The following is a 27,290-nucleotide window of genomic DNA, read 5'->3' as shown; positions in this document are numbered from 1 at the left end:
TTCACCTAAGTTTATTCATCTTTCAAGGAAGTTTATTTTGTTCAGATTACAGGTATCTGTGTAATTCTCTGTACACTATAGTTAGTTTAATTGTCTTCATTTTATACCCTTTAGTAGCAATCACCTAAACGGGAAATTCAATAAAATAGGAATAAATCTTTTTAGACTTTCTTGAATTATAAACAAAACATCGCCTCAGTGGTCTCATGGTAGTGTGCCTAGCCTCGAAGGAAGTAAGTTTAATTATCAACTTGATCAAACCAAACACTAGAACATTGGTACTAGCTGATTCTCTGCTCAGCACGTGAACTTAATGGTAAAACCAAAGATTGGTTAGGTCGGGGTCAGCTAAATGTGTCCTGGTAGTGACATGATTTCCTGCGAACTGTAATGTTGAGGCTTAACAGTTTAAAGCAGTGTAAAGGCCAATTCAAAAATGAAGCTGAATAGTATATTTAAAAGAAAACAAAAATTCCGACGAAGTTGATTTTTTTCATGTACAATTGTATTTTAGAAATCATACTGATATCAATTACAAAAAGAATTAAAAAAGATATTATCGAAATGCTTGGTTTTTTTTTTTTTATCGACAACATATTATTGTGTTGGCGTGTATGATATTTCAATTCAAAAGACAATAAATATTCTAATTTGTGACATATATGCAGGAACATCTGTCGAATTGTTATTGTCATTTTATGAAGAGATTTTTATATACGCAGAGAAAGATGAAACGTCTAGAAAAACCGTTTAGTTGATATCATAAACCTCCAACGGTCATTTAGAGCATGAAGATACCATCCACTCAAACCTTATGGCGTTTACACATTTCTGAGAGGATATAACAATGATTTACATCCTCACAACATATGCATTTGGAATAACTTTTATCAAGAACACTTACCAAAAGTTTTAAAATCCACCTTCATGAAGAAAATGAAAAGAAATGTTTTATGACAAGACAATCAATAAAAAACAAAACAAAATCGCTAGTTAAATAAGCATTTTCAGAAACGTGATATGATTTCCGTGTGCTGTGTATAAGGAATAGTCTTTGACGGCTTCCATAGAAATATTTATAGTTTCGAAAGACAAAATGTAAACGTTGGAGTAGCACAAAATCCACACAGCTCTTTCAGACAATAATAACCTTTTTTTAAATTTTGATCATCTGCAGATGGTCATTATCTTGTTATATTTTTAGAAAATAAGCCACAATGACATCAATCATTAAAGAATTCAAATTGGACTGTGATACTATAAATTTAAGGAAAGATAATAAGACTACTCGAAAATAACCCGATCAAAACTTAATTTAGGGGAAAATGGCCATACCTCTTTTCAGTTTACAAATATAGATAGATGCATTTATACTCATCTCCATTTAAATTCTTTTTGATAATCTTGAAATAAACTTTGAATATGATCTGTTAGCTTCAAGTTAAGCCTGTCCTAATGAGGTAAGACCTAAACTGACATAAGGAACTGTCCTGAAACTTGACTACTTGATAAGACCCCCCACATCCGGGAACAAAGAATATAAGTATGTATGTTTCATGTATCTATTTACTCCTCGGCAGACACTTTTGGTTAGAAGTCCATGAAAAATGCTTCGGACGAACGAAACTTATATGGTCAATGTGTTTAAGCCATAACTAGCACTAGGTCAATACCGTTGGTGGTGGGGTTTTAGGATATAATCAGGTCAGTAGTTTGTTCTGACATGATTTATAGAATATACATTTTTCAAATCCCCCGTTCATAGATTAAGTAATTTTCAAGCAACTAAGGTTTTATTCTCTCAGAAAAAATGTGACATTAAAGGAAATTTGTCTATTTTGTTTCTGTCTTTTTAGTAATGTATATTTTAACATTACAGCATACATTGTATTTGCACATCCCGGGCTTTCAAATGTTTAGGTCTGAACATTCCCGAGAAAAGTTAACCAAAGACAGTCTTGCGGACGTTTTTAAATACAATATGTTTTAGACTTATGAAACTTTGTAACAAATAGGGTTACTGTTAACGATAATTCAAAGTTACTTCTCTGTTGATGTTTTGGTTCTATTCAAGTTTTTATAATCTAATCTATTAACACATATTTAGATGATAATCAACAATAACAGTATCGTTTATTCGTAGATAAAATTGGTTATGGCCTCAGTATTTTTTATTATTCCTGTATCAAAACATATTAAGAGTGCAAAAACGTAAAATATGACTCCACACATCATTGGTCAGGACTATCGAAAGACACTCAAAGATTGATCTTTATCAAATTGAAAATTTCATGTTTATATCTCAGTGTGCCAAGGACAATGCCTACACTTACAAGATTATTGGTATGACATAAGTGTATGTGTATGTGCACAATGGAACGTTGTCTAATAGGTAAGAGTTGTGTTTAATGCTGGTATTTTAAGAAGATTTTAAGAAATACGATCCACGGTTAATGCTAGGAGTTATATTCAATAAACTCATCATAGATACCAAGTTGCATACTTTTTGCTGCATACAGTTTTTTTTTTTTTTTTGGCGACTGTGAAACTGATATAGCTGGGGTTTTTTTTTTGTTTTTTGTTTTTTTTCTTCTTCTTTACTGATTTTTCACAACATTTTGTTGATGTAATGATCGAGACATTTTTATTTAAAAGGTGTGTAACAAGCAATTCATATCTAAATATATCTACCTCCCCTTTTTTTCTTATCTAGTGGTATTTAATTGTATTTTCGACATACATGATTTACCCGTCCTTTTAAGTCTCAGTTTGGAGCTTAACATCTTGTTTATAAACTGGATCTTTTATGAGGAAATGAATTTTTTGTGTTCTGTCTGAAATTACCATTTATTATTAAGTATACATTGCCCCAATTTTACAGTATCAAATAGGAAAAGGATGTTACCTCAAAACAAGGCGTAATACCAAGTGCAAACGCCATTTTTGAACATACACATATATTTTATTGTGCTATATCATTTTTTTTCTGGAATAAAGATCAGCAGGTGTACTCAAGACCAGACATTTGTAAAAATACATAGGATAATGTTTATAAATCTATTATGAGGAAGCAAATAGCAAAACGAATTACTAGTAAACAGAACAGCTAAAAGTATCTGTCCATTTTGCTTGAGTTTTAACCTTTACAGTTTGAGAACAGTTGTGAAATTTGAAAACTGGAAATGTGTACGGAGAACTTGCACTGATGCACTCTGACTGCACTTTGTCAGTGGGCAGATTTAACCTTGGTAAAGTAAGAGATTAAAGTGTAATCAAAACTTGATTAGAAATTTGAATACTTTAGTTGGCAGATATCTTAGAATATCGGTTACACATTATTTGCAAATATTCTACAGAAATCAAACTAAATATTTGTTTTTTCTCTTTTCAGTCTCAATATTGTTGTTTTGTTCCTTATCTGGTAGTGTTACAGGTAAACACATAGAAACATTAATATATACATACCATCACAGTTCCCAAATTGCACCGATTACTCAAATTGCACCTACTGAACAAATTATTTTATTTGAAACTTAACAATTTATTTTGGTATGACTTGACATTATACACGTATTTCAGCCTAAGTAAATATGTTTAAATATGAACAAAACGTTCAAAATATATCTCAACAGATAAAGTATTTACTGTAAAAGTAAAATCTACGGAAAGTCGCCATGCGACGTTCACAAAGGGTCCTCTTTTAAAAATCAGCATATAAAATATATTACAAGCATCCATTTCTTCAGAAAAGAAAAGTTATCATGGACTTCTCAATATTTAGAACAAAACATCTGTTATATGACTTTTAAGGATGTGGATTTATGCATGAATGCAGTTTGAGAAGTCCCCATTACAGAAGAATGCACCGTTTGGAGGTCAATTCAGGCCCATCCTTCTATGATTCAATATGGAATCAAAATTAAATCGGTGTAAATGTATAGTAAATAAGGATACATCTACAAAATAAACCCAGAATGAAAACTTTAGTCTGGAGCATAAAAAAACGTAGGTGAAAAAACTTTCAAAATAGGTGTAAATTGGGTACCCTCACGTTATACGTTTCACTAGTATAAAAAAAAAGCGAAAGATACCAGAGAAAAGTCAAAATCAAATATCGAAAATAAACTAATAATGCCATGGCTAAATAAAGAAAAAGACAGAGAGACAAAAAAGTACACAAGATATAAAATAGAAAACTAAAGACTAAGCAACACGAACCCCACCGAAAAGTGGTAATTGACGTATTTACGAAGAATATCGGGTACTTATCAATGACACAAAATCAGAATGTGTACAGCGAAAAAAAGCAAGAAACAACGCTTTTATTGATGTTCTTCATCTTACGAAATAAAAAAACAAACAACACTTACCTCAGTTGCAAGTTTCAGACTCTTAGGTTTGAGCGGAATTCTTTTGAAACCAACTGTGAACTAAGTTTGTATAAGTCACATAATGCAATAAATTTACAGTATATCAAGCTAAACTCTTATAGTCGTCCCCATAGAGTCATATATCGTTGTTAACCTACTTAACCATCACAGAGGCATTTATTAAAAAACTATACATTTTAGTGTACTAATCATTCAAATGGAATTATGGAAGTAAATAAAAAAAACTTGAAAATTAGCATAAAACTACAATTTGTTAAGCCTTATTTTCGATGGCACCTTGTAATAAATATAATAAAAGATGAAAACCGAAACCAGTGACCCTAATATAAATGAGAGTCTGGATGAATGGTCTCTAATTTCTGTACTTTGTTAGGTCATTTTTCTCACTTTTGATTCATAGGTTGGCTCATTGTCCTTGTATTCTTTACATACTAGCACTCTATTATTCTTATTTTTTTTTATCCTCTATTTTCTTAATCTGGCCCATTTTGTCTATATTTTTGTAAATCTCACACAGACCCTTATTTTTAAGAAAACCTTATGACAATTTGTTCACAATGATAATTTAAAAAAAATGTTACTCACGTTTTTCACATATTGCACGAACATTCTAATCAAACTTGCATCAATTCTAATAATATTTCGGATAATATATCATATTCAAGAAATATTTTTTGTATTGTGATGTTAGCAAATTTTACTGAAAATCTATTAAATAAATATACGAAACTATGACTTTGAGTGAGTTTTTTATTTGACCGTAGGTTTAAAATGCTACACCTGTGATGATGTTGCCAAGCCGTCTCTATGTAATGTTTCACAAGTATGTTCCCAGCCAGGTCAGGTAGGAAAATACTTTATTGCAAGTGAATAATTCGACCTCGTTGAATGCGTATTCATGTACAATTCAATTTAACCCCTTAGCTTGAGATGGATAACACGTGAATTGTATGTGTAAAGTTATTTTAAAAAAAAAGAATGTCAACATTCAAAGTGGATCAAAGGTAAATCATTTGATTGAATGTTTCGATCCACAAAAAAATCACTCTTATAAAGGTAAAAACGATGATAACCATTTATTTTCATCTATAATATGAAATTAAATAGACCTAGAATAATCCAACAGCACGAGTTTGCTTAATCTATTTATATCTATATGTATGTTTACATGGTCTTTTATGGTGATTGCATGACTTTACAGGTCAACTGGATAAATTAATTAGGTGTCGTCTGGACTAAAATACACACGAAAAGAAGATACGTATGTTCATGCTCGTGTCCTGTTTATTATTTATTTTAGACTTTTGACAGTTTGGATATATGTTTTACATTGTTATAAATAAAATATGAGAATTTATTTAAATCGATGAACATGAATTTGACAGCTATTGCCCCTTTAACCATCTTAGACTTTTATTCGTCTGAGATAATTAAGTAGTTTCTCAGAAAGACTTTCTTCTGTCAGCGAATTCTATATATTGCTAATAATCCATTCACAACCGTTATCTGATAGTATATGCCCTTATATATAATGGCATACAATGTTGTTTTTTTTCTTTTCTTTAAAAACTTTCAAACTCTTTATAGTTAAGAGTATCATTATCAGTACGCCAATGATTGATCGTTTCCAGAATATTGGATTTTTTTTTTATTTCTAAAAACTAAAGAGCTCAAAATCTGTTTGCATGATGATTGCCTCTCTGAATAGAAAAATCATAACCCTCATTTCATGCTTTATAATTTTAATTGTTGAAAAGTAGTATGACACGTGGCATGGTCAAGATTTTGTACAATCGTACGACGTCTGCTATGTTTTTTTTAAATGAAATATTGCATTTTTTTTTTATTGTATTGCTATATTTTCATTCCGGTCATTCGTCATATGACATTTTGTTTTTTCTTTGTTGACATTTAATGTTGACTGATTTGCCTAAATGTTTGATATCTTTTACCTATAATTATTGGTTGTTTTGCTCAGACACTGTTGTCAATATAATTTAATTCTATGCGAGTGTCATATAAGTGAGAGGTTTTTATATTTATAAAACAAGGTTTGAACCACCATTTTCTTCTTTAGACAATGCCTGTATCCAATCTGGTGTAAGACAGTTGTTTCAATTCGTTTGAATTGTTTGAGCTTTTGATTTTACCAAATGACTTTCTGTTTTGAATTTACCTAGGTGTTCGGTTTTTATGGTATTTTACATTTTTTTCAGAAAATGCAAGGCAGAACCCTTTGATGCTTTCTATATAAAACAAAATTAATAAATATCCTCAGTGTTTGAAAAAAAAGATTTTTCTTAAAAATATTTCTTTCGATCTTTTTATCATATACCTTTTTGGTAATAAGTTACTCTTATAGGTCAATTATTATTGAGGTTCCTATATAAACAATAAACTGATGCACAACTTTGTACTGCACATTTTCGAATCAATAAGATTTATCCAGCATCATTGCACAAAACTGTCATCAGTTTCCAACAACATGCTTTATCCAAATATAAGTATTTTTCTATTGCCAATAAATGGTCAACTCCATCACCCAAAAATAGGAATTTTTGTTTCAAAATTTAACATGATGTTAATGCATATTTAATTAAATATTTTTTGTTAATTTTTTTTTTGCTTAATAAACATCAGATTTCTAGTAAGATTATTTAAAAGGAAGACAAATTTCAATATAATTGCTCTTATGTTTGAAAAAAAACCCAACATTTAAGATGTGCATGTAATGTAAGGGATTTTAACCTTTCGCAATCATTCAATTTTGCAAACATGTGTATCTGTTCATATGTAAATGTTGTATTTGATGATAGTTCAATGTCTGGTCTTTATTTCAATAAAAAATAACTCACTAATTTCCTTAATTACTCACTTACTCTAGTTTATTTTTTGGGTGTTTAAATTAGATATAAAATAAAATTGTAATTGCTTTGTTTTTAACAAATCAAACATTAAACCTCAACAGTATTGAATTACTCTGCATTGATCTATTTTCACAGGTATGTATACAAGCAGAAAATGTGAATGACGATTTCCGTTTTTCCTACAAGTTAGGCTGTGGTGGAATTCAGGTATTTATTATTTCATACTTTGATTGATTGTTTGTTATTTTGATTATGTCACTGCCATTTATTGCATAATCTATCTTTATTTATCAAGAAACTATATAATCTCATTTGGTTAGATGTTATGTTATCTTTAGCTACTGTTCTTTTGTTATTCGTTTTTTGTCTATTCTGGCATTAATTGTATTTAGTCTGTCATCATATGTTAATCATATGTGGCGTCTCAGTCTGAATAAAGAATTGACTAGCGTTCATCGAATAAGTGTTTCGTGAATATTCAGGACAAACAAGACAGCTACGCATAGAATTTGTTCTTGGCTTTCCATACTTAACATCAGTATTTGAGGAACGTTTGGTCCTCAATGCTCTTTAACTTCGTTCATTTATTGGCCTTTTTCACTTGTTTGGCGCAACTACAAAATTTAAATTCTGATATCAATGATGAGTTTATTTACAACCACTTAGTCGAAGCTACTGTTGTCAATCCCCGAAGGTATCAACAGCCAAGTAGTCAGCACTTCTTTTAAGACATGAATTATCATTAAGATGATCATAATTATAAATTAAGAGTTTACAAAACTATACATTTTTGAAATAGTAAGGCTTTTTTACCTCAGGTAATTCATCATTTAGCTGTAAAATATTTAGGAAGTTTGGTCCTCAATGCACTTCAACTTCGTATTTTTTTTTAATTTTGTTTTATTCGAACGTCTCTGATGAGTCTTTGGTAGACGAAACGCGCGTCTGGTGCAGAGGAACATTTTTGTACTTTGTACATATTACCCAAAAGCCTTGTTCTGTCTGTTTTACGGGACAAATGAAAGGACAATCATCGTCATTCCCATTTTTGATAATAATTTGAATCTTATATATGAAAAAATAAGAAAAATGGAAAGGTTAAACAAAGTTTTTCCTAGTGTTTCCTTAAGCACTGGAATCCATTGTTAAGACTATCTCGCGGTGTCTTTTGTTTATACAAAATTTAATTTCTAAATCGACTCATCATAGTATTAGATTCTTAGATTGAACTTTGGCATTTGTGCGAGACGCGCGTTTTGTCTCCAAAAGAATCATCAGTGACGATTAATAAAAGGTTAAATATTGTAAAACCATTTTAAGAATTGAACGCTTCTTTTCGTAACTTCATTGGGGTGTAAAAGCGTTGACCGAAGTAAATTTTATATGAAGCGCGGGCTTCATTCTAAAAATGTGCGCATGGTCAACGCTTTTTCAACTCTATGAAATTACAAAAAGAAGCATTCAATACTTATAATTACATTCTTAGCTAGGATCATGAAAACATGATTTTTATCAAGTTTTTATTTTATTCACCTGTGCACTTTATTGTGGGATCTCGTGTCATTATGAATGAAATATTTTATTGTGAAATGCAATTAATTAAGGAATAACGCGAGATGTGCAGTTGGCCAATCAGAATAAAGTATTATAATGAAGCATACATCTAAAGTAATTATTAAGTTATGAAATACTACCATATCATTTTTTTGTATTCCAGTACTGTCATGGTACGAAGAAGAGAAATTTAAGACATTTTTGCTGTTCTACCGATCTGTGCAACACATATGACATTTCAAGTTCTACGATACAGTCAACAACAACTGTATCACCTACAGCAAGACGTACAACTCAAACAACACTGACGTCACAACAAACAACAACACGTGCTACTGCTGCTCCGCCACAATGTAAGTATGAGATGACAATTTTACCTAATCTGTCTGTTTTGTTCACGCATCATTGTAAATATAATGGAATGTGATTGCGACGGCCATACAAGTGAGAGGTTTAGCGATATAACACCAGGTTCAATCCATCATTTTCTACATTTGAAAATGCCTGTACCAAGTCAGGAATATGACAGTCGTTATCCATTCCTTTGATGTGTTTTATCCTTTGATCTTGCCATTTGATAAGGGACTTTCCGTTTTGAATTTTCCTCGGAGTTCAGTATTTTTGTGAATCAACTTTTTGATTTAATAATCAATAATCAACAGTTCAGTAGTCAGTGCTTTGGTACTGACATGCATTTTTTAATATTATTTCTTTATTCTGCTTTGATTAAGAAAATGATGAAAACTAAGGTTCGTACACTATCACTAATCAGACATAGTTAACATTTGACGGATTCTATATTTACTTTATGGCTCTTATGATCATTCATGGCTTTTAAATGTTTTTAAGGTTTGGGCGTGTTACTTAGTCTTTAGTTTTCTATGTTGTGTTTTGTGTATTATTACTTGTCTGTTTGTCTTTTACCTTTTTAGCCATAGTGTTGTCAGTTTATTTTTAATCTATGATTTTGGCTGTCCTGTTCCTTTGGTATTTTCGCCCCTCACCTTAAAGAAAGTTAATCCAGGAAAGCATTAAGAGGCACGAAATTTACAAAGTTATTTTTCAATCACTAGCACTTGGTCGATACAACTGCTAGTAAACTGTTAATCCCTTGATGTTTAATCAGCTAAGTGGTCATTGGTTCGGTACTAACATAATATATTTTCTTCTAAAATTCGCTGATAGATTAAAAAATTATTATGAAAATATGGTTCAAACTCCTAAGAAAAAATTACTGTTAATTGAAATTACCAGTTGTTTTTACCTCTTTCTTTCTTATTTGTATTGAAACACCACTATCCCAGGTTAGGGTTTGGTGCATCACACACATGTTTAACCCCTCAACATTCTTTATGAGCCTGTCCCAATTCAGGAGCTATTAGTTCAGTGTTTGTCGTTGATATTGTCATATTTATTTTTTTGTAATAATGCTTTAATTTAGGCTAAAGTTTTCTCGTTCGAATTGTTTCACAATTTTTACAATTTTTTTATTATTTTATTAGTATAATCACTTAAATTGTGTGTAGCTTTTTAGATCTTTCTAAATGTATAGTATTAATATATAAGGGGTGTCATTCGATATTTCAGTTGAACATGATTGCAGAGGGCATGGGTATTATCTATGGAATCACAAATGTTATTATTTGACTACACATGAAACATCGTGGTATAAAACGAGACATGGTCACCATGCAGTAAGTTATTAATATATTTTTCCGTTCAGTGTCAGTATTTGTATGTTGTCTGTGCCATGTAATACTTTCTGTAATTTTTTTGAAACAAATAGGTGCAATAAAGCTGCTTTCTGGTTATTGTACGCTCACTTTCAGCAGGAATTTATAAGTAATTAGATTGAATCTGAAATGTACGGTTGCTAGTTCAATTGTCTAATTGTACAAATTTGGCAATGCAATATTTCCTGTTGATAGATTTAAAAAAAATCTGGTCAACTGACGTTCTAATGTTGTCATTAACCGCATTTATTTTTCTTTACAGTCTCTTTTTGTCATACAGCCATAGATTGCATTTCTGTTATTACAGACAATGCAATTTCCCAGAGGAACTCCCTTTGGGGCTTAAACTGTGACACTTTTACTATGAAGTTTCGTGAAATATTAACCAGACACAAGTTGGTTCCTTTTTCCTTTTTCCTTTTTCGATATTCAAATTTTAAAAAATATTACAAGTCCTAACTAAAAAAAATTTTTCCTTCAAAATTTTTTTTCCTCAGAATTTTTTTTTCCTCAAAATTTTTTTTCCTCAAATTTTTTTTTTCCTCAAAATTTTTTTTCCCTCAAAAATTTTTTTTCCTCAAAATTTTTTTTTCTCAAATTTTTTTTCCTAAAAATATTTTTTCCTCAAATTTTTTTTTCCTCAAAAAGTTTTTTCAAATTCTTTTTTTCGTTTCCTTATTCGGTTTCTTTTTCCTTATTCGGTTTCTTTTTCCTTATTCGGTTTCATTTTCCTTATTCGATTTTCATTTCCCTATACAGTTTCTATTTCCTTATTCGATTTCCATTTCCTTATTCGATTTTCATTTCCTTATTCGGTTTCTTTTTCCTTTTTCAATGTTCATTTCCTTTTTCGGTTTCTATTTCCTGATTGGATGTTCTTTTCCTTATTCGATTTCCATTTCCTTATTCAATTTCCATTTCCTTATTCGGTTTCTTTTTCCTTTTTCAATGTTCATTTCCTTTTTCGGTTTCTATTTCCTTATTGCGTTTCTATTTCCTTATTGGATTTTCATTTCCTTATTCGATTTCCATTCCATTCTTATTCGATTTCCATTTCCTAATTCAGTTTCTTTTTCCTTTTTCAATATTCATTTCCTTTTTCGGTTTCTATTTTCCTTATTCGGTTTCTATTTCCTTATTCAGTTTCCATTTCCTTATTGGATTTTCATTTCCTTATTGGATTTTCCTTTCCTTATTCGGTTTCCATTTCCTTTTTCGATATTCAAATTTTGAAAAATATTACAAGTCCAAACTGAAATTTTTTTTTCCTTCAAATTTTTTTTCCTCAAAATTTTTCTTTCCTCAAATTTTTTTTCCTCAAATTTTTTTTTCTCCTCAAAATTTTTTTTCCTCAAATTTTTTTTTTCCTAAAAATTTTTTTTTCACAAATTTTTTTTCCTAAAAATATTTTTTCCTCAAAAAGTTTTTCAAATTTTTTTTTCGTTTCCTTATTCGGTTTCTTTTTCCTTATTCGATTTTCATTTCCTTATACAGTTTCTATTTCCTTATTCGATTTCCATTTCCTTATTCGATTTTCATTTCCTTATTTGGTTTCTTTTTCCTTTTTGGGTTTCTATTTCCTTATTCGGTTTCTATTTCCTTATTGGATTTTCATTTCCTTATTCGATTTCCATTTCCTTATTTAATTTCCATTTCCTTATTCGGTTTCTTTTTCCTTTTTCAATGTTCATTTCCTTTTTCGGTTTCTATTTCCTTATTGGGTTTCTATTTCCTTATTGGGTTTCTATTTCCTTATTGGATTTTCGTTTCCTGATTCGATTTCCATTTCCTTATTCGATTTCCATTTCTTATTCGGTTTCTTTTTCCTTTTTCAATATTCATTTCCTTTTTCGGTTTCTATTTCCTTATTTGGTTTCTATTTCCCTATTCAGTTTCCATTTCCTTATTGATTTTCATTTCCTTATTGGATTTTCATTTCCTTATTCGGTTTCCATTTCCTTTTTCGATATTCAAATTTTGAAAAATATTACAAGTCCAAACTGAATTTTTTTTTTCCTTCAAAATTTTTTTCCTCAAATTTTTTTTTCCTCAAAATTTTTTTTCCTCAAAATTTTTTTTTCCTCAAATTTTTTTTCCTCAAAAAGTTTTTCAATTTTTTTTTTTTTCGTTTCCTTATTCGGTTTATTTTTTCCTCATTCGATTTCATTTCCTTATACAGTTCCTATTTCCTTATTCGATTTCCATTTCCTTATTTGATTTTCATTTCCTTATTCGGTTTCTTTTTCCTTATTCGATTTTCATGTACTTATACAGTTTATTTCCTGATTCGATTGCCATTTCCTTATTCGATTTTCATTTCCTTATTCGGTTTCATTCCCTTTTTCGGTTTCTATTTCCTTATTCGGTTTCGATTTCCTTATTCAGTTTCCATTTCCTTATTAGATTTTCATTTTCTTATTGGATTTTCATTTCCTTATTCGGTTACTTTTTCCTTATTCGGTTTCTATTTCCTTATTCAGTTTCCATTTCCTTATTGGATTTTCATTTCCTTATTGGATTTTCATTTCCTTATTCGGTTACTTTTTCCTTATTCGGTTTCTATTTCCTTATTCAGTTTCCATTTCCTAATTGGATTTTCATTTCCTTATTGGATTTTCATTTCCTTATTCGGTTTCTTTTTCCTTATTCGGTTTCTATTTCCTTATTCATTTTCCATTTCCTTATTGGATTTTCATTTCCTTATTGGATTTTCATTTCCTTATTCGGTTTCCATTTCCTTTTTCGATATTCAAATTTTGAAAAATATTACAAGTCCAAACTGAATTTTTTTTTTCCTTCAAAATTTTTTTCCTCAAATTTTTTTTCCTCAAAATTTTTTTTCCTCAAAATATTTTTTTTCCTCAAAAAGTTTTTCAATTTTTTTTTTCGTTTCCTTATTCGGTTTATTTTTCCTCATTCGATTTCATTTCCTTATACAGTTCCTATTTCCTTATTCGATTTCCATTTCCTTATTTGATTTTCATTTCCTTATTCGGTTTCTTTTTCCTTTTTCAATGTTTATTTCCTTTTTCGGTTTCTATTTCCTTATTCGGTTTCTATTTCCTTATTGGATTTTCATTTCCTTATTCGATTTCCATTTCCTTATTTGATTTCCATTTCCTTATTTGGTTTCTTTTTTCCTTTTTCGATATTCATTTCCTTTTTCGATTTCTGTTTCCTTATTCGGTTTCTATTTCCTTATTCGGTTTCTATTTCCTTATTCGGTTTCTATTTCCTTATTCGGTTTCTTTTTCCTTATTCGGTTTCTGTTCTCTTATTTGATTTCTTTTTCCTTATTAAATTTTCATTTCCTTATTCGGTTACTATTTCCTTATATTTTCAACTATCAAACATCAGCACACACCAAACTGGATGTAATTGAAAGATATCTAGAGGTCAATATACAGGCTCGAACAAAAGACAAAAAAGGAAAAATATAGCGAGTTTTTGGGGATGAAGATGTAGTAAAGACCGAACGTCAGTTTTAGTCGGATATACTTTAATGTTAGTCTTACATGTTGTTCTGGAACTCACTCCTCATTTATTCGTCAAGTGATCATCATTTTATATTGTTAACGTTCCATTGCGTACATCGCTTAATGTGCGCCAGTTTTAGGAGTTTTATACAGGACAATGTAGGAATCCATGATACTTTCCCCTTTCTCTGAATAACGAAAACTGCTCAGCGTGTCATGTGCACAACTACAAGGAACATTCAGCGGACACGTTGCCCAAAGGAACAATTCATGGCTAACCACAGCGTGAGTTACATTTAAAACATTACAAATTTTGTATTTACATCAGCCATGAACTGTTTTAATATCTTTTCTTATGTTATAAAGAAATTATGAACATTTTACCGTTCAAACTGTTCGTATCTGCGATGAGACAACTTAATTCCAGACAGAACCCGACGTGTGCAAGAATATTTATCTGTTTATTATTATAAAGAACTTTAACGGCTTTATATATCTACGAACTGTTTATCCGTATATTTTATGGACTTAAATTATCATTGAACACATTGTAAAATTGTATTTATATTTGTATTTTCAGTTTTTCATCTTTTGGATTGGTAGTAAAATAAAAGTCAGCTCCTGATTGTTATATCCTTACATTAACCCAGTCATCTGGGTTACACTCACTGGTCCGGCCAGTACACATGTATAGATGTGTATATATATCATTGATTCAGTGGCGATGGCAAATAGACACTGATAAGTCTTAAATAAAATTTTATAGTTTTGAATGTTTCTTCATCAGTTGACTAAAAATAAGTGGAGGTATGTTCTTATTGCCGACAAGAGAGGCACTCTACCTATATTAATTTGTGCATAAAGCGATTGAAAGTTGTTAGATACTGAATGCTTTTACCACAAATGCGCCTAAGTTTTAATCTGTGTATATATACTTAAAATACGATGATAAAATTCATGTCTTTTTCAGGTTTTCTGTCAGATCCAACCATGAAGTAAGTCATGTTAGTGAGATATGGTTTTAGTCGATGATGTTCATGAAGGATCTGTAGTACAAAGTATATCACTGGATTGAGCTCTCTGTCTAAGTGTATCATTAAAGTGCTTTGCTTTGAGCTGAGTTCATTGCGGTGCAATTCATTTTTTGTGAAATAAAGATTTGACAGACAACTCTCATGTACAAGGATTTGTCAAAGTAGTATTCATTCTATGTACAATGTATGTAATCACTGTGCTTAAACGGCCGTGGGTAACTTAAGTTACCTACAGCCCAAAATGGAGCCGCCTGGCTTCGGTTAGGAAGTTTGCTCCTATATGATAATAATACAATGAATACAAAAGAAATGTTCAGTACTTAAAAAGTTATATAAATCTTTTAAGAAAACTCTGCAATGTAAAACGTGGTTTATTACTACAAAATAATTGATTACAGCACGATTTTCCAAAACACTTATGATGTCCGTAACTTCAAAACAGCTCGTCCGTAACTTTTTCCCTTATACCAATAGGGCTGTCCGTAACTTTAGCATGATGTCAGTAATTTTCAAAGAATCTTTATTCGTAGATGTAATTATAAAAAAAAGAAATGATAAATAACAAAAATACCGAACTCCTAGGAATATTCAAACGGAAAGTCCTTTATGGAAGTGCAAAGCCAAAAGCTCAATTTAACACACCAAACGAATAGAAAACAACGGCCATATTCCTGCCTTGGTACAGGCATTAAAAACTAAAATTACAAAAATACTAAACTCTGAAGAAAATTCAAAAAGGAAAGTCCCTTATCAAATGGAAAAATCCAAAACTTAACCGAATGGATAACAACTGCCATTTTCCTGACTAGGTACAGGCATTTTCTTATGTAGAAAATTGTACGGCAAAATTAATGTATAATTATACATTCTACTGACTTTATAGATTGTTTACTGCTTAAGTTTTAGATGATAAATCATGACATGCAGGTTATAAATCTCACCATTTCCAACTGTAGAAATTACATTAATAGTGAACACCCCAAAGGGTGACTGGGGAATAGAAATATGGTCACTTGGTCTTCTCCCGACCGGCAGTAAAACGCTTGCCGAAGTGAGGCGTCCGTTTGGCTGTGCGGGATGTATCAACTACGCAGTCACGTCCGGTCAGATTTGGGACGTTAAATCCGATGCCTCGTGTAAGGAGGGCACGTTAAGAACCCTTGCAACACTTCTTTGATGGGTCCGTAGGTGGCCTGTAGCTAGGCAAAATTTCTGTCCCTATCCGATATACCATTAATTTCCAGTGGCAGTCCATATTTCCCCGATCTTCATCCCAGATGGCTTCTATTATTTGGTAGGTCTTGTGAACTTGTTACCGTCTGGATGTGCATGAAATATTTGCCACTGGACGTTAAGCAACCAAAAATCGATCAATCAATTAATAGTGAACATATGCAAATGACATTAGGAGAACAATTTCGGAGGACAATCCTTAGCAGAAATACATAGATATATCAGTCCAAACCTTTAAAGAAGATATGTATGATTTGATACCCGATCTTATTGAATCCCTGAGGTCAATGAAACTTTTAGAAGCTTTTAAATCTACTTTTATTGCTATAATAAACTAAATCCTGTTTAACAATATAAAGCCTTCCATCTATTCCTAGATATTGGCATTTTTTTCTCTCGAAATCAACAACACATCACACTAGATATAGTGAAGAGACTAACAATTCAGAATATCATGATTTAAAGGAAAGGATATCAATGTTTCCGCGGCTACACCGACCAAGGACTCATCAGTGAACAATCTTTAAAGCTAGAAGAATGTTAGATCAATTTCGCCGTACCGTAAAATCCCGTTTTATCCCAGGAATATTTTTTTTTTTAATTTAACGGAAAATCCGTGACACTCTTGTTTGCTTTTTCAAGCATATCGTTATTGTATAAATCTATGTAATAATTAAAGGGTTTGATAGTGTTTATTGTCCTGTAAGTGTTGAAATTGTTAATCTTACAGTTTTGAAAACAAAGTTACCCACATCCGAAAATAAAGTTACGGACAGTCTGATTATTTTTGATTTATAAGTTACGGACATCTTATGCTTTTTTTAAAAGTTGGCCTTGCGCTAAAATGAAGTCAAAATTAACGCATATGTAGTGATGGCAAGTGATTTCTTGATTCAAAAGTCTTCTCAATATTTACATCGATCATGAAAAACGTTGCAAAAAGTAGATTTCGTATCAACTATCATCTCAACATCTTGGGCTGTGAGTAACATAAGTTACCCACGGCCGTTTAAGCACAGTGATTACATACATTGTACATAAAATGAATACTACTTTGACAAATCCTTGTACATGAGAGTTGTCTGTCAAATCTTTATTTCACAAAAAATGAATTGCACCGCAATGAACTCAGCTCAAAGCAAAGCACTTTAATGATACACTTAGACAGAGAGCTCAATCCAGTGATATACTTTGTACTACAGGTCCTTCATGAACATCATCGACTAAAACCATAGCTCACAAACATGACTTCTACATGGTTGGATCTGACAGAAATCCTGAACAAGACATAAATTTTATCATCGTATTTTAAGTATATATACACAGATTAAAACTTAGGCGCATTTGTGGTAAAAGCATTCAGTATCTAACAACTTTCAATCGCTTTATGCACAAATTAATATAGGTAGAGCGCCTCTCTTGTCGGCAATGAGAACATACCTCCACTTATTTTTAGTCAACTGATGAAGAAACATTCAAAACTATAAAATTTTATTTAAGACTTATCAGTGTCTATTTGCCATCGCCACTGAATCAATGATATATATACACATCTATACATGTGTACTGGCCGGACCAGTGAGTGTAACCCAGATCACTGGGTTAATGTAACGATAAAACAATCAGGAGCTGACTTTTATTTTACTACCAATCCAAAAGATGAAAAACTGAAAATAAAATATAAATACAATTTTACAATGTGTTCAATGATAATTTAAGTCCATAAAATATACGGATAAACAGTTCGTAGATATATAAAGCCGTTAAAGTTCTTTATAATAATAAATAGATAAATATTCTTGCACACGTCGGGTTCTGTCTGGAATTAAGTTGTAACATCTCAGATACGAACAGTTTGAACGGTAAAATGTTCATAATTTCTTTATAACATAAGAAAAGATATTAAAACAGTTCATGGCTGATGTAAATACAAAATTTGTAATGTTTTAAATGTAACTCACGCTGTGGTTAGCCATGAATTGTTCCTTTGGACAACCAGTTGACGGTGGCCGCTTACCGGAAGAAGAAGAAGAACGTGTGACTGTCCGCTGAATGTTCCTTGTAGTTGTGCACATGACCCGCTGAGCAGTTTTCGTTATTCAGAGAAAGGGGAAAGTAACATGGATTCCTACACTGTCCTGTATAAAACTCTAAAACTGGCGCACATTAAGCGATGTACGCAATGAAACGTTAACAATATAAAATGATGATCACTTGACGAATAAATGAGGAATGAGTTCCAGAACAACATGTAAGACTAACATTAAAGTATATCCGACTAAAACTGACATTTGGTCTTTACTACATCTTCATCCCCAAAAGCTCGCTATATTTTTCCTTTTTTGTCTTTTGTTCGAGCCTGTATATTGACCTCTAGATATCTTTCAATTACATCCAGTTTGGTGTGTGTTGATGTTTGATAGTTGTAAATATAAGGAAATAGTAACCGAATAAGGAAATGAAAATTTAATAAGGAAAAAGAAATCAAATAAGGAAACAGAAACCTAATAAGGAAAAAGAAACCGAATAAGGAAATAGAAACCGAATAAGGTAGCACTCCACAGTTAGATGTGTAGTTTCGCATTTTGGCCCCTGTGAATTTTTCAAATATGAGAGCTAGTGTGCAATAAAATTCATTTTTGGATAGCTGAGTATTAAAATAATCTTTGTATTGGGTTTATATGAACATCAAGGTTATGTAATGTATCTAATATAGGCTGGTTTCTGTATGACAGTCCGTATTTGCATGTCCCTACCATACACTGGTCCGGCAATTATTGCAATGTTTTTTTTCCAACTTTTTATCGCACGAACTTTGTGATTAGATTTTACGAAAAAATGAGACGAAAGACACCCATTTTTTATTTGATCATTAGGAAGATTTAGGGAAACAGTTTCTGAAAAGGTATCACTCAAAGGCATTGAAATTCTAGTTTGATCCAAATTTTTGGGTGAAATGTGACATGTTCACCCCCCTTTTTGCAATATTTTATGGGAAATAAATGCAGAATGTTGCCATGGATACACATAAAAGGAATTAATTTTCACCCTTTTCACTTTTGAAAATCAAATCTATGGAAGATACTGATTACATACATATGCACATGTACAACACAAACAGTTACGTTAATGTATTAGAAATCCAGGAATAGGAGATGATAAAACATTTTGTGGCTCATTTTTAATTTTATTTTTTAACTGTGGAGTGCTACCTAAGGAAATAGAAACCGAATATGGAAATAGAAACCGAATAAGGAAACAGAAATCGAATAAGGAAATGGAAATCGAATAAGCAAATGAAAATCCAATAAGGAAATAGAAACCGAATAAGGAAATAGAAACCGAAAAAAGAAATGAATATTGAAAAAGGAAAAAGAAACCGAATAAGGAAATGAAAATCGAATCAGGAAATAGAAATCGAATAAGGAAATAGACACCGAATAAGGAAATGAAAATCGAATATGGAAAAAGAAACCGAATAAGGAAACGAAAAAAAAAATTTGAAAAACTTTTTGAGGAAAAAAATTTTGAAGGAAAAAAAAAATTCAGTTTGGACTTGTAATATTTTTCAAAATTTGAATATCGAAAAAGGAAATGGAAACCGAATAAGGAAATGAAAATCCAATAAGGAAATGAAAATCCAATAAGGAAATGGAAACTGAATAAGGAAATAGAAACCGAATAAGAAAAAGAAACCGAATAAGGAAATGAAAATCCAATAAGGAAATGAAAATCCAATAAGGAAATAGAAACTGAATAAGGAAATAGAAACCGAATAAGGAAATAGAAACCGAAAAAGGAAATGAATATTGAAAAAGGAAAAAGAAACCGAATTAGGAAATGGAAATCGAATAAGGAAATGGAAATCGAATAAGGAAATAGAAACTGTATAAGGAAATGAAAATCGAATAAGGAAAGAGAAACCGAATAAGGAAACGAAGAAAAAAATTTGAAAAACTTTTTGAGGAAAAAAAAATTTGAGGAAAAAAAAAATTTTGAGGAAACAAATTTTTAATGAAAAAAAAAATTTGAGAAAAAAAAAAATTGAGGAAAAAAATTTTGAAGGAAAAAAAAAATTCAGTTTGGACTTGTAATATTTTTCAAAATTTGAATATCGAAAAAGGAAATCGAATAAGGAAATGAAAGTCCAATAAGGAAATGAAAATCCAATAAGGAAATGAAAACTGAATAAGGAAATAGAAACCGAATAAGGAAAAAGAAACCGAATAAGGAAATGAAAATCCAATAAGGAAATGAAAATCCAATAAGGAAATGGAAACTGAATCAGGAAAAAGAAACTGAATAAGGAAATAGAAACCGAAAAAGGAAATGAATATTGAAAAAGGAAAAAGAAACCGAATTAGGAAATGGAAATGGAATAAGGAAAAGGAAATCGAATAAGGAAACGAAAATCCAATAAGGAAATAGAAACCCAATTAGGAAATAGAAACCCAATAAGAAAACAGAAACCCAATAAGGAAATAGAAACCAAAAAAGGAAATGAACATTGAAAAAGGAAAAAGAAACCGAATAAGGAAATGGAAATTGAATAAGGAAATGGAAATCGAATAAGGAAATGAAAATCCAATAAGGAAATAGAAACCGAATAAGGAAATAAGGAAATAGAAACCGAATAAGGAAATAAGGAAATAGAAACCGAATAAGGAAATAGAAACCGAAAAAGGAAATGAACATTGAAAAAGGAAAAAGAAACCGAATAAGGAAATGAAAATCGAATAAGGAAATGGAAATCGAATAAGGAAATAGAAACTGTATAAGGAAATGAAAATCGAATAAGAAAAGAGAAACCGAATAAGGAAACGAAAAAAAAAAATTTGAAAAACTTTTTGAGGAAAAAAAAATTTGAGGAAAACAAAAATTTTGAAAAAAAAAAATTTTGAGGAAAAAAAAATTTTGAGGAAAAAAATTTTGAGGAAAAAAAAATTTGAGGAAAAAAATTTTGAAGGAAAAAAAAAATTCAGTTTGGACTTGTAATTTTTTTCAAAATTTGAATATCGAAAAAGGAAATCGAATAAGGAAATGAAAGTCCAATAAGGAAATGAAAATCCAATAAGGAAATGGAAACTGAATAAGGAAATAGAAACCGAATAAGGAAAAAGAAACCGAATAAGGAAATGAAAATCCAATAAGGAAATGAAAATCCAATAAGGAAATGAAAATCCAATAAGGAAATGGAAACTGAATAAGGAAATAGAAACCGAATAAGGAAATAGAAACCGAATAAGGAAATGGAAATCGAATAAGGAAATGGAAATCGAATAAGGAAATGAAAATCCAATTAGGAAATAGAAACCGAATAAGGAAATAGAAACTGAAAAAGGAAATAAACATTGAAAAAGGAAAAAGAAACTGAATAAGGAAATGAAAATCGAATAAGGAAATGGAAATCGAATAAGGAAATAGAAACTGTATAAGGAAATGAAAACCGAATAAGGAAAAAGAAACCGAATAAGGAAACGAAAAAAAAAAATTGAAAAACTTTTTGAGGAAAAAAGAATTTGAGGAAAAAAAATTTTGAGGAAAAAAAATTTGAGAAAAAAAAATTTGAGGAAAAAAAATTTTGAGGAAAAAAAAATTTGAGGAAAAAAAAAAATTTGAGGAAAAAAAATTTGAGGAAAAAAAAATTCTGAGGAAAAAAATTTTTGAAGGAAAACAAATTTTTAGTTTGGACTTGTAATATTTTTCAAAATTTGAATATCGAAAAAGGAAAAAGGAAAAAGGAACCAATTATATCCTAGAATAGAAAGTTGATATGCACTACTATTCTATTCAAATGTCACAACATACGGCATTTTTTCAACATTAAATGCCCAGAACTTGTAAGTGTTTAAACTTACACTAAAATTGTGAACCACCCCTTCCTTTACTTTTTGCCTACTTACTCACCGCAATAGTATGCTTTTATACTGGTAACTGTCTCAAGTTATGTTTCTATGAGATGAAACAAAGAGATCATATATGGGAACCAGTATGTCAACAATTCAAATTATCATTGAATATTGTATATCTCCCCAAAAGATGCGTGGTTTGAGAAACAGCTGTATTTGCAAAGTGCAACCTATGAAGGAAACTATGGAAACTAGTGTAATTATCAACAAATATATAATATAAATAACATTCCCTTAAGCAAGGTCAACTATCAAAGGCCCCATATGATAAAATGAGACACATTTTCAACGAACAATCGACGTCCTGATTTACGTGAAATTAAACGAAAACCAGATATATCAGACCCGAACCAAGAAATACAGACTTCTTACTTGAGAGAGGCACATATATAATTATGTGGAGTTAAACCTTTTTGTGCTGGCTCAGGCATCATCTAACCGCAGATAATGATGACACAGTAAAACATGAGAACAAACTTCAGAAATAATTAAAAAATGGTTTGACTCACCAGTTTGACACTAAGCAAAAAAAAAATTGGTTCAAAACCAATTACAAATAATAAACACATGCCAAGTATTTATATATCGTGGGAAGTTAAATATTTGTGTGTGAGTGCTTAAAGCCTGCTGAAGGTAAATCCAGAAAAGAGATTCAGACGCATGAAATGTGTAGAAAATGTTTTATATACTAGTATTGTGTCGATACCACTTGTATTGCTAGTGCACTTCTTGTCTCGAAGTGTATCGTAAGCTCAGTTGACAGTGCTATCATGCATGGTTTATAATATATGTTATTTTGAATATATTTGTTGAAAATTATTAAATAACTTAGTAACAAGATTCAAAATCTCTTAGGCAAAGTTTACCGGGGCCGCTATTTCTTTAAGCCCCTTCAGGTCGTTTAGCCCCTATTAATGTTATGGGTTCATACATTCCACGTTTTCAAATGTTCAGGTTTGAACGACCGTGATTAAGAAAGTCAATCAAGAAAATCGTTTAGGACGCTCGAAATTATTAAAGTGTTTCTATTTACTTCTTTGTTTTCATTTTTTTCATTATTAAAAGTTACAGATGACACGGATATTTTGAATCTTTTCTCTTTCATAACAAAATCTGTTTCTGTCTTCTTTTATTGCGACTCTTAGTCTGATTTTGGCTAGCAGTCAACTACCCTCTGATTGTCTCAAATGGGTTCACACCCTGTTTTCTTTGAACTGAACTGTTTGGTTTTTTGGGGACTATTGTTTATCCATTCATCTTTTATAACCATGGTGTTATCTTATTCTTTGTATGGTTTTCTTAGTGTTCCCTTGATATATGCATTCCTTTTTAATAATACAACAAAATATGAGAAGACGGCATCGTCACACCACTTACAAAATTCCTGGCTTTGAACAGGTAAATTGAATTTGGCGATTTAGTACTCAACGCTTGATTTATAGGACAAAGCAAGAACAACATACAATCAAAATTAAACCAATTGAAGCATTGAATTTTAAAAAAATCGGTATTACAGACAAAACCTAAGAATATATTATTTTATTTAATTTTTGATTGACTGTTATATTTAATATGTTTTTATGGTATTTATTGTGATATATATTTCCCCTTTCAATGCTCTTAATTTACATCATTATTATGCCCCACCTAAGATATTAGAGGGGCATTATGTTATCTGGTCTGTGCGTCCGTTCGTCCGTTCGTTCGTCCGTCCGTCCGTCTGTTCGTTCATTCGTCTGTCCCGCTTCAGGTTAAAGTTTTTGGTCGAGGTATTTTTTGATGAAGTTGAAGTCCAATCAACCTGAAACTCAGTATACATGTTCCTTATGTTATGGTTTGTCTAATTTTAATGCCAAATTAGAGTTCTTACCCCCAATTTCACGGTCCACTGAACATAGAAAATGATAGTGCGAGTGGGGCATCCGTGTACTGGGGACACATTCTTGTTCTATTTAATTTCTGTTTTATTCTTATGTTCATATATATATATAATTGCTATTATTGTATGCATTGTGATATATATTTTCCTTCAATTTTATATGTTAAACGCTTAGAGTAGTATGTTTATTAGATAGGCGCTATATCAAAGCTATGTAATAAATAAATAGATAAATAAATACTAAATATAATTAATATAAATAAGAAGATGTGATATAAGTGCCATTGAGACAACTCTCTATCCAAGTCACATGTATAAAAAGTTGACAATCATAACTCAGAGTACGACCTTTGACAAGGAGTCTTGGCACACACCGAAAAATCAATCTATAAATGGTTTCAAATTGACTAGTGTTTTAAACAATTGAAACAGGAAAAACCAACGAAATACAAGAAACAAAAGTTTACTTCAGTTAATTTCTTGATAAATACTTCATTTTGTACATTCCTTTACAATGTGTATCTAAAATCTATACAGAACAAAATAACGTTATATTTTTATTTCAGGATCCGTGTAAAGAACACCATATGCATATGGCTGTCTTTAGTTCCGACGCAGAACATGTAGCCCTTGTTAAATTTCTTCGGAACATCTACAAATGTAAGATTTTTATTTTTATTTTGAGCAGTAGTCTATTGTACGTTGCGATAATTACTCTTAACTTGATATTGATATCTATAAAATTGTTTCCTGAAATAGCCGCTGATGGACGATGTATGAATACAAAGGATAATAATACAATAAGAAACATGTTCCTTTAGTACCCGTTAAACAATTTTCTTAACTCAATAAAATATAATTCCACGAAAGTGAAACACCAACAGCTTCTTATAGATTATAACAATCAATATGTGGCCGGATTACAGAATTCAGTATCAGTAAACGTTCTGTGTAATAAGATACATTTTTCCAACAATATTTTTTTTTGTAATTGGATGGCTGAAAACAGGGTAGTCACGGCAAATCAGTGTATGTCAACCCAAACCAGAAGAAGTAGCATACGTTATAAATATATGGAAAAAAAGGAATGAGATATGATTGTCAATGAGATAACTATCTACCACCAAAGTTCAAATCCAGCTATAATTTGCCCCGACATGTAAAATATGAATCAATTCAATTAAGGACACTGACAACATCACCGTAAAATTTAGAATGTCCTATTCCGTTTTAAGTACATTTTCTACAGATACTAAATATTTGTTTAAATATTTAAATCAGGGAGGACTAAAACTTGTTTCTCTAAAAATCTGTTAAAATTTACTGTTATATTCCATGAAAGTTGATGAAACTAAAGATTAGTCCGCATCACGGTGATATCCCTAATTTTTTTTATTTGAATAGAAAACCTTTTGAAGTTAAAATCAGAACTTGAGTAATTATGTAAACGAAATACGAATACATTGAATGATTAAGATACATTAATTTATAAATACATGAATTATATTTTGAAGACCATGATGCTGTTTGGCTTGGTGGGTCTTACATCCAGGGTCAACATGAATGGCAATGGATTACCGACAGCCACGGGCATATACATAGAGATGACTCTCATTGGCATTCGCATTCGGAACCCAATTACCATCAATGTATGGCTCTTATCGACGACAAATGGAGAAGTAGACCTTGTAGTACTGAGTACAAACATCTATGTGAAACATGGAGTCATTGAATAAAAATAAAGAAAGTACATTTTTTTTAATTTCTTTTCATATTTGTGATTTTGATTTAAATAGAATTCGGTGTTTGCGCACGTAGCTTCGTTTTATTAGTGGTTTACATTTTTTCAGTTGTTTTTTCGGAGGCATCCGGGCAAATTTAATACAGGTCTATCGAAGCAGTTTCGAAACAAACTTGTGTGTATGCTTTTACTCATCCTTCTTTTTTTCTATATTTTTTTGTTATGTTCGTTTGGGTTTTTTTTTCGTCTTTTTCTTATCATGGTGTTTTATTGTACTTATGATTTTTGATAACCACTTTTGTATCTTCTCCCACTGTTGTATGCCAGCGAACGGACGCCACTTTCCATTTAAATCATTTTGCTGCTGTACAATCTCCCATTACTTTTTATGTCGTATTTTCTACTGAATGATCTGTGAATAGTTTTAGATCTACTAGATATACTCCTACATTGCCTTGAATAATTTCCAGTGTGTTGCATTTGAAGCATTTCGTCGATGCGCTGCCTAACAGTAGTAAATAACTTATTTTACAAGAAAAGCTCGAAAACAGACTTTAAAAATTTGAATGAAATAGTTGCTTCCCAAATGTCTTATGTGAACTTTAACAATGACTGGGAAATAAAAACGTGAACAATTCTGCATAACTCAAAACAAACCTTGTTTTAAAAGAAATAAAGAAATGTTTAAGTTTTAATTATGGACGCCATTCAACAACAATTTCAAAATTAGCATTCAATATTTTGTGAAGAAACTTAAGATTGTCAATTTTGTCACATGCTTTATTTCAAATATTCCGATCGGTGTAAAAGAGGGGCGAAAGATACCAAAGTTCATAGATCGAAAATAAACTGAAAACGCCAAGAAGAAAAAGACAAACAGACAAATAATAGTACACAAGACATAACATAGAAAACTAAACACTAAGCAACACGAACCCCACCAAAAACTGGGGGTGATCTCAGGTGCTCCGGAAGGGTAAGCATATCCTGCTCCACGTGTGGCATCCGTCATGTTGCTCATTTTATTACAAATCCGGTAAATAGTCAAATTCGGTAGGTCACATTCGTGAAAAGGGAAGGGAATTTTAGTGTCGACACAAGGAACATATCCGATATAATCTGTGAAACGGTTATTCCATAACAGTCAACTAAATTGTGATAGCGTTCGTAAAATTCACGAAGGGATGATTTCAACTTCACCAATTGGAACAAAATCATCAACAACTGGATTTTTTTGTATTTGAATATAGAATAGACTCCATTGTTTCATTGAAAAGAGCGTGTTTTACAAACATTGGAAACTTAGCTACTAGTATACATTTTTTTAATTGTTGGTCATGAAAAATCTTATTTTGTGAAGAATCGTATTGATTTAAAAAAAAAACAAAAAAACAAAAAAACATATACACCGGAACTAAAATCAACACAATTGACGTTTTGCTCTACAACATATTCATTAAGTTTAATAAATGT

At 31.0% G+C, this 27,290-nt stretch overlaps 1 protein-coding gene across 1 annotated transcript; it reads left to right on the top strand.

Annotated features, from left to right (window-relative positions):
* Positions 1–2,306: 2,306 nt before the first annotated feature.
* Positions 2,307–25,838, top strand: LOC139492400 (uncharacterized). The gene is made up of 8 exons (XM_071280604.1): positions 2,307–2,392; positions 3,392–3,433; positions 5,156–5,235; positions 7,394–7,465; positions 8,976–9,165; positions 10,400–10,506; positions 24,643–24,736; positions 25,591–25,838. The coding sequence occupies exons 1-8, from the start codon at positions 2,359–2,361 to the stop codon at positions 25,806–25,808; spliced, it is 837 nt and encodes a 278-aa protein (XP_071136705.1). The 5' UTR covers positions 2,307–2,358; the 3' UTR covers positions 25,809–25,838.
* Positions 25,839–27,290: the final 1,452 nt, after the last annotated feature.

The sequence above is a fragment of the Mytilus edulis genome, chromosome 10 (genome assembly GCF_963676685.1).
Source record: "Mytilus edulis chromosome 10, xbMytEdul2.2, whole genome shotgun sequence".
Classification (NCBI taxonomy): domain Eukaryota; kingdom Metazoa; phylum Mollusca; class Bivalvia; order Mytilida; family Mytilidae; genus Mytilus; species Mytilus edulis.
This window is presented reverse-complemented; position numbering and strand designations above follow the sequence as displayed.

Bases quoted from the DNA above. Each gene is read 5' to 3' on its own strand.
- LOC139492400 (XM_071280604.1), top strand. From the start codon at position 2,359: ATGTGTATGTGCACAATGGAACGTTGTCTAATAG. The intron at 7,466-8,975 runs GTATTTATTATT...TTTGTATTCCAG, and splicing joins TAGGCTGTGGTGGAATTCAG to TACTGTCATGGTACGAAGAA. The intron at 10,507-24,642 runs GTAAGTTATTAA...TTTTTATTTCAG, and splicing joins CGAGACATGGTCACCATGCA to GATCCGTGTAAAGAACACCA.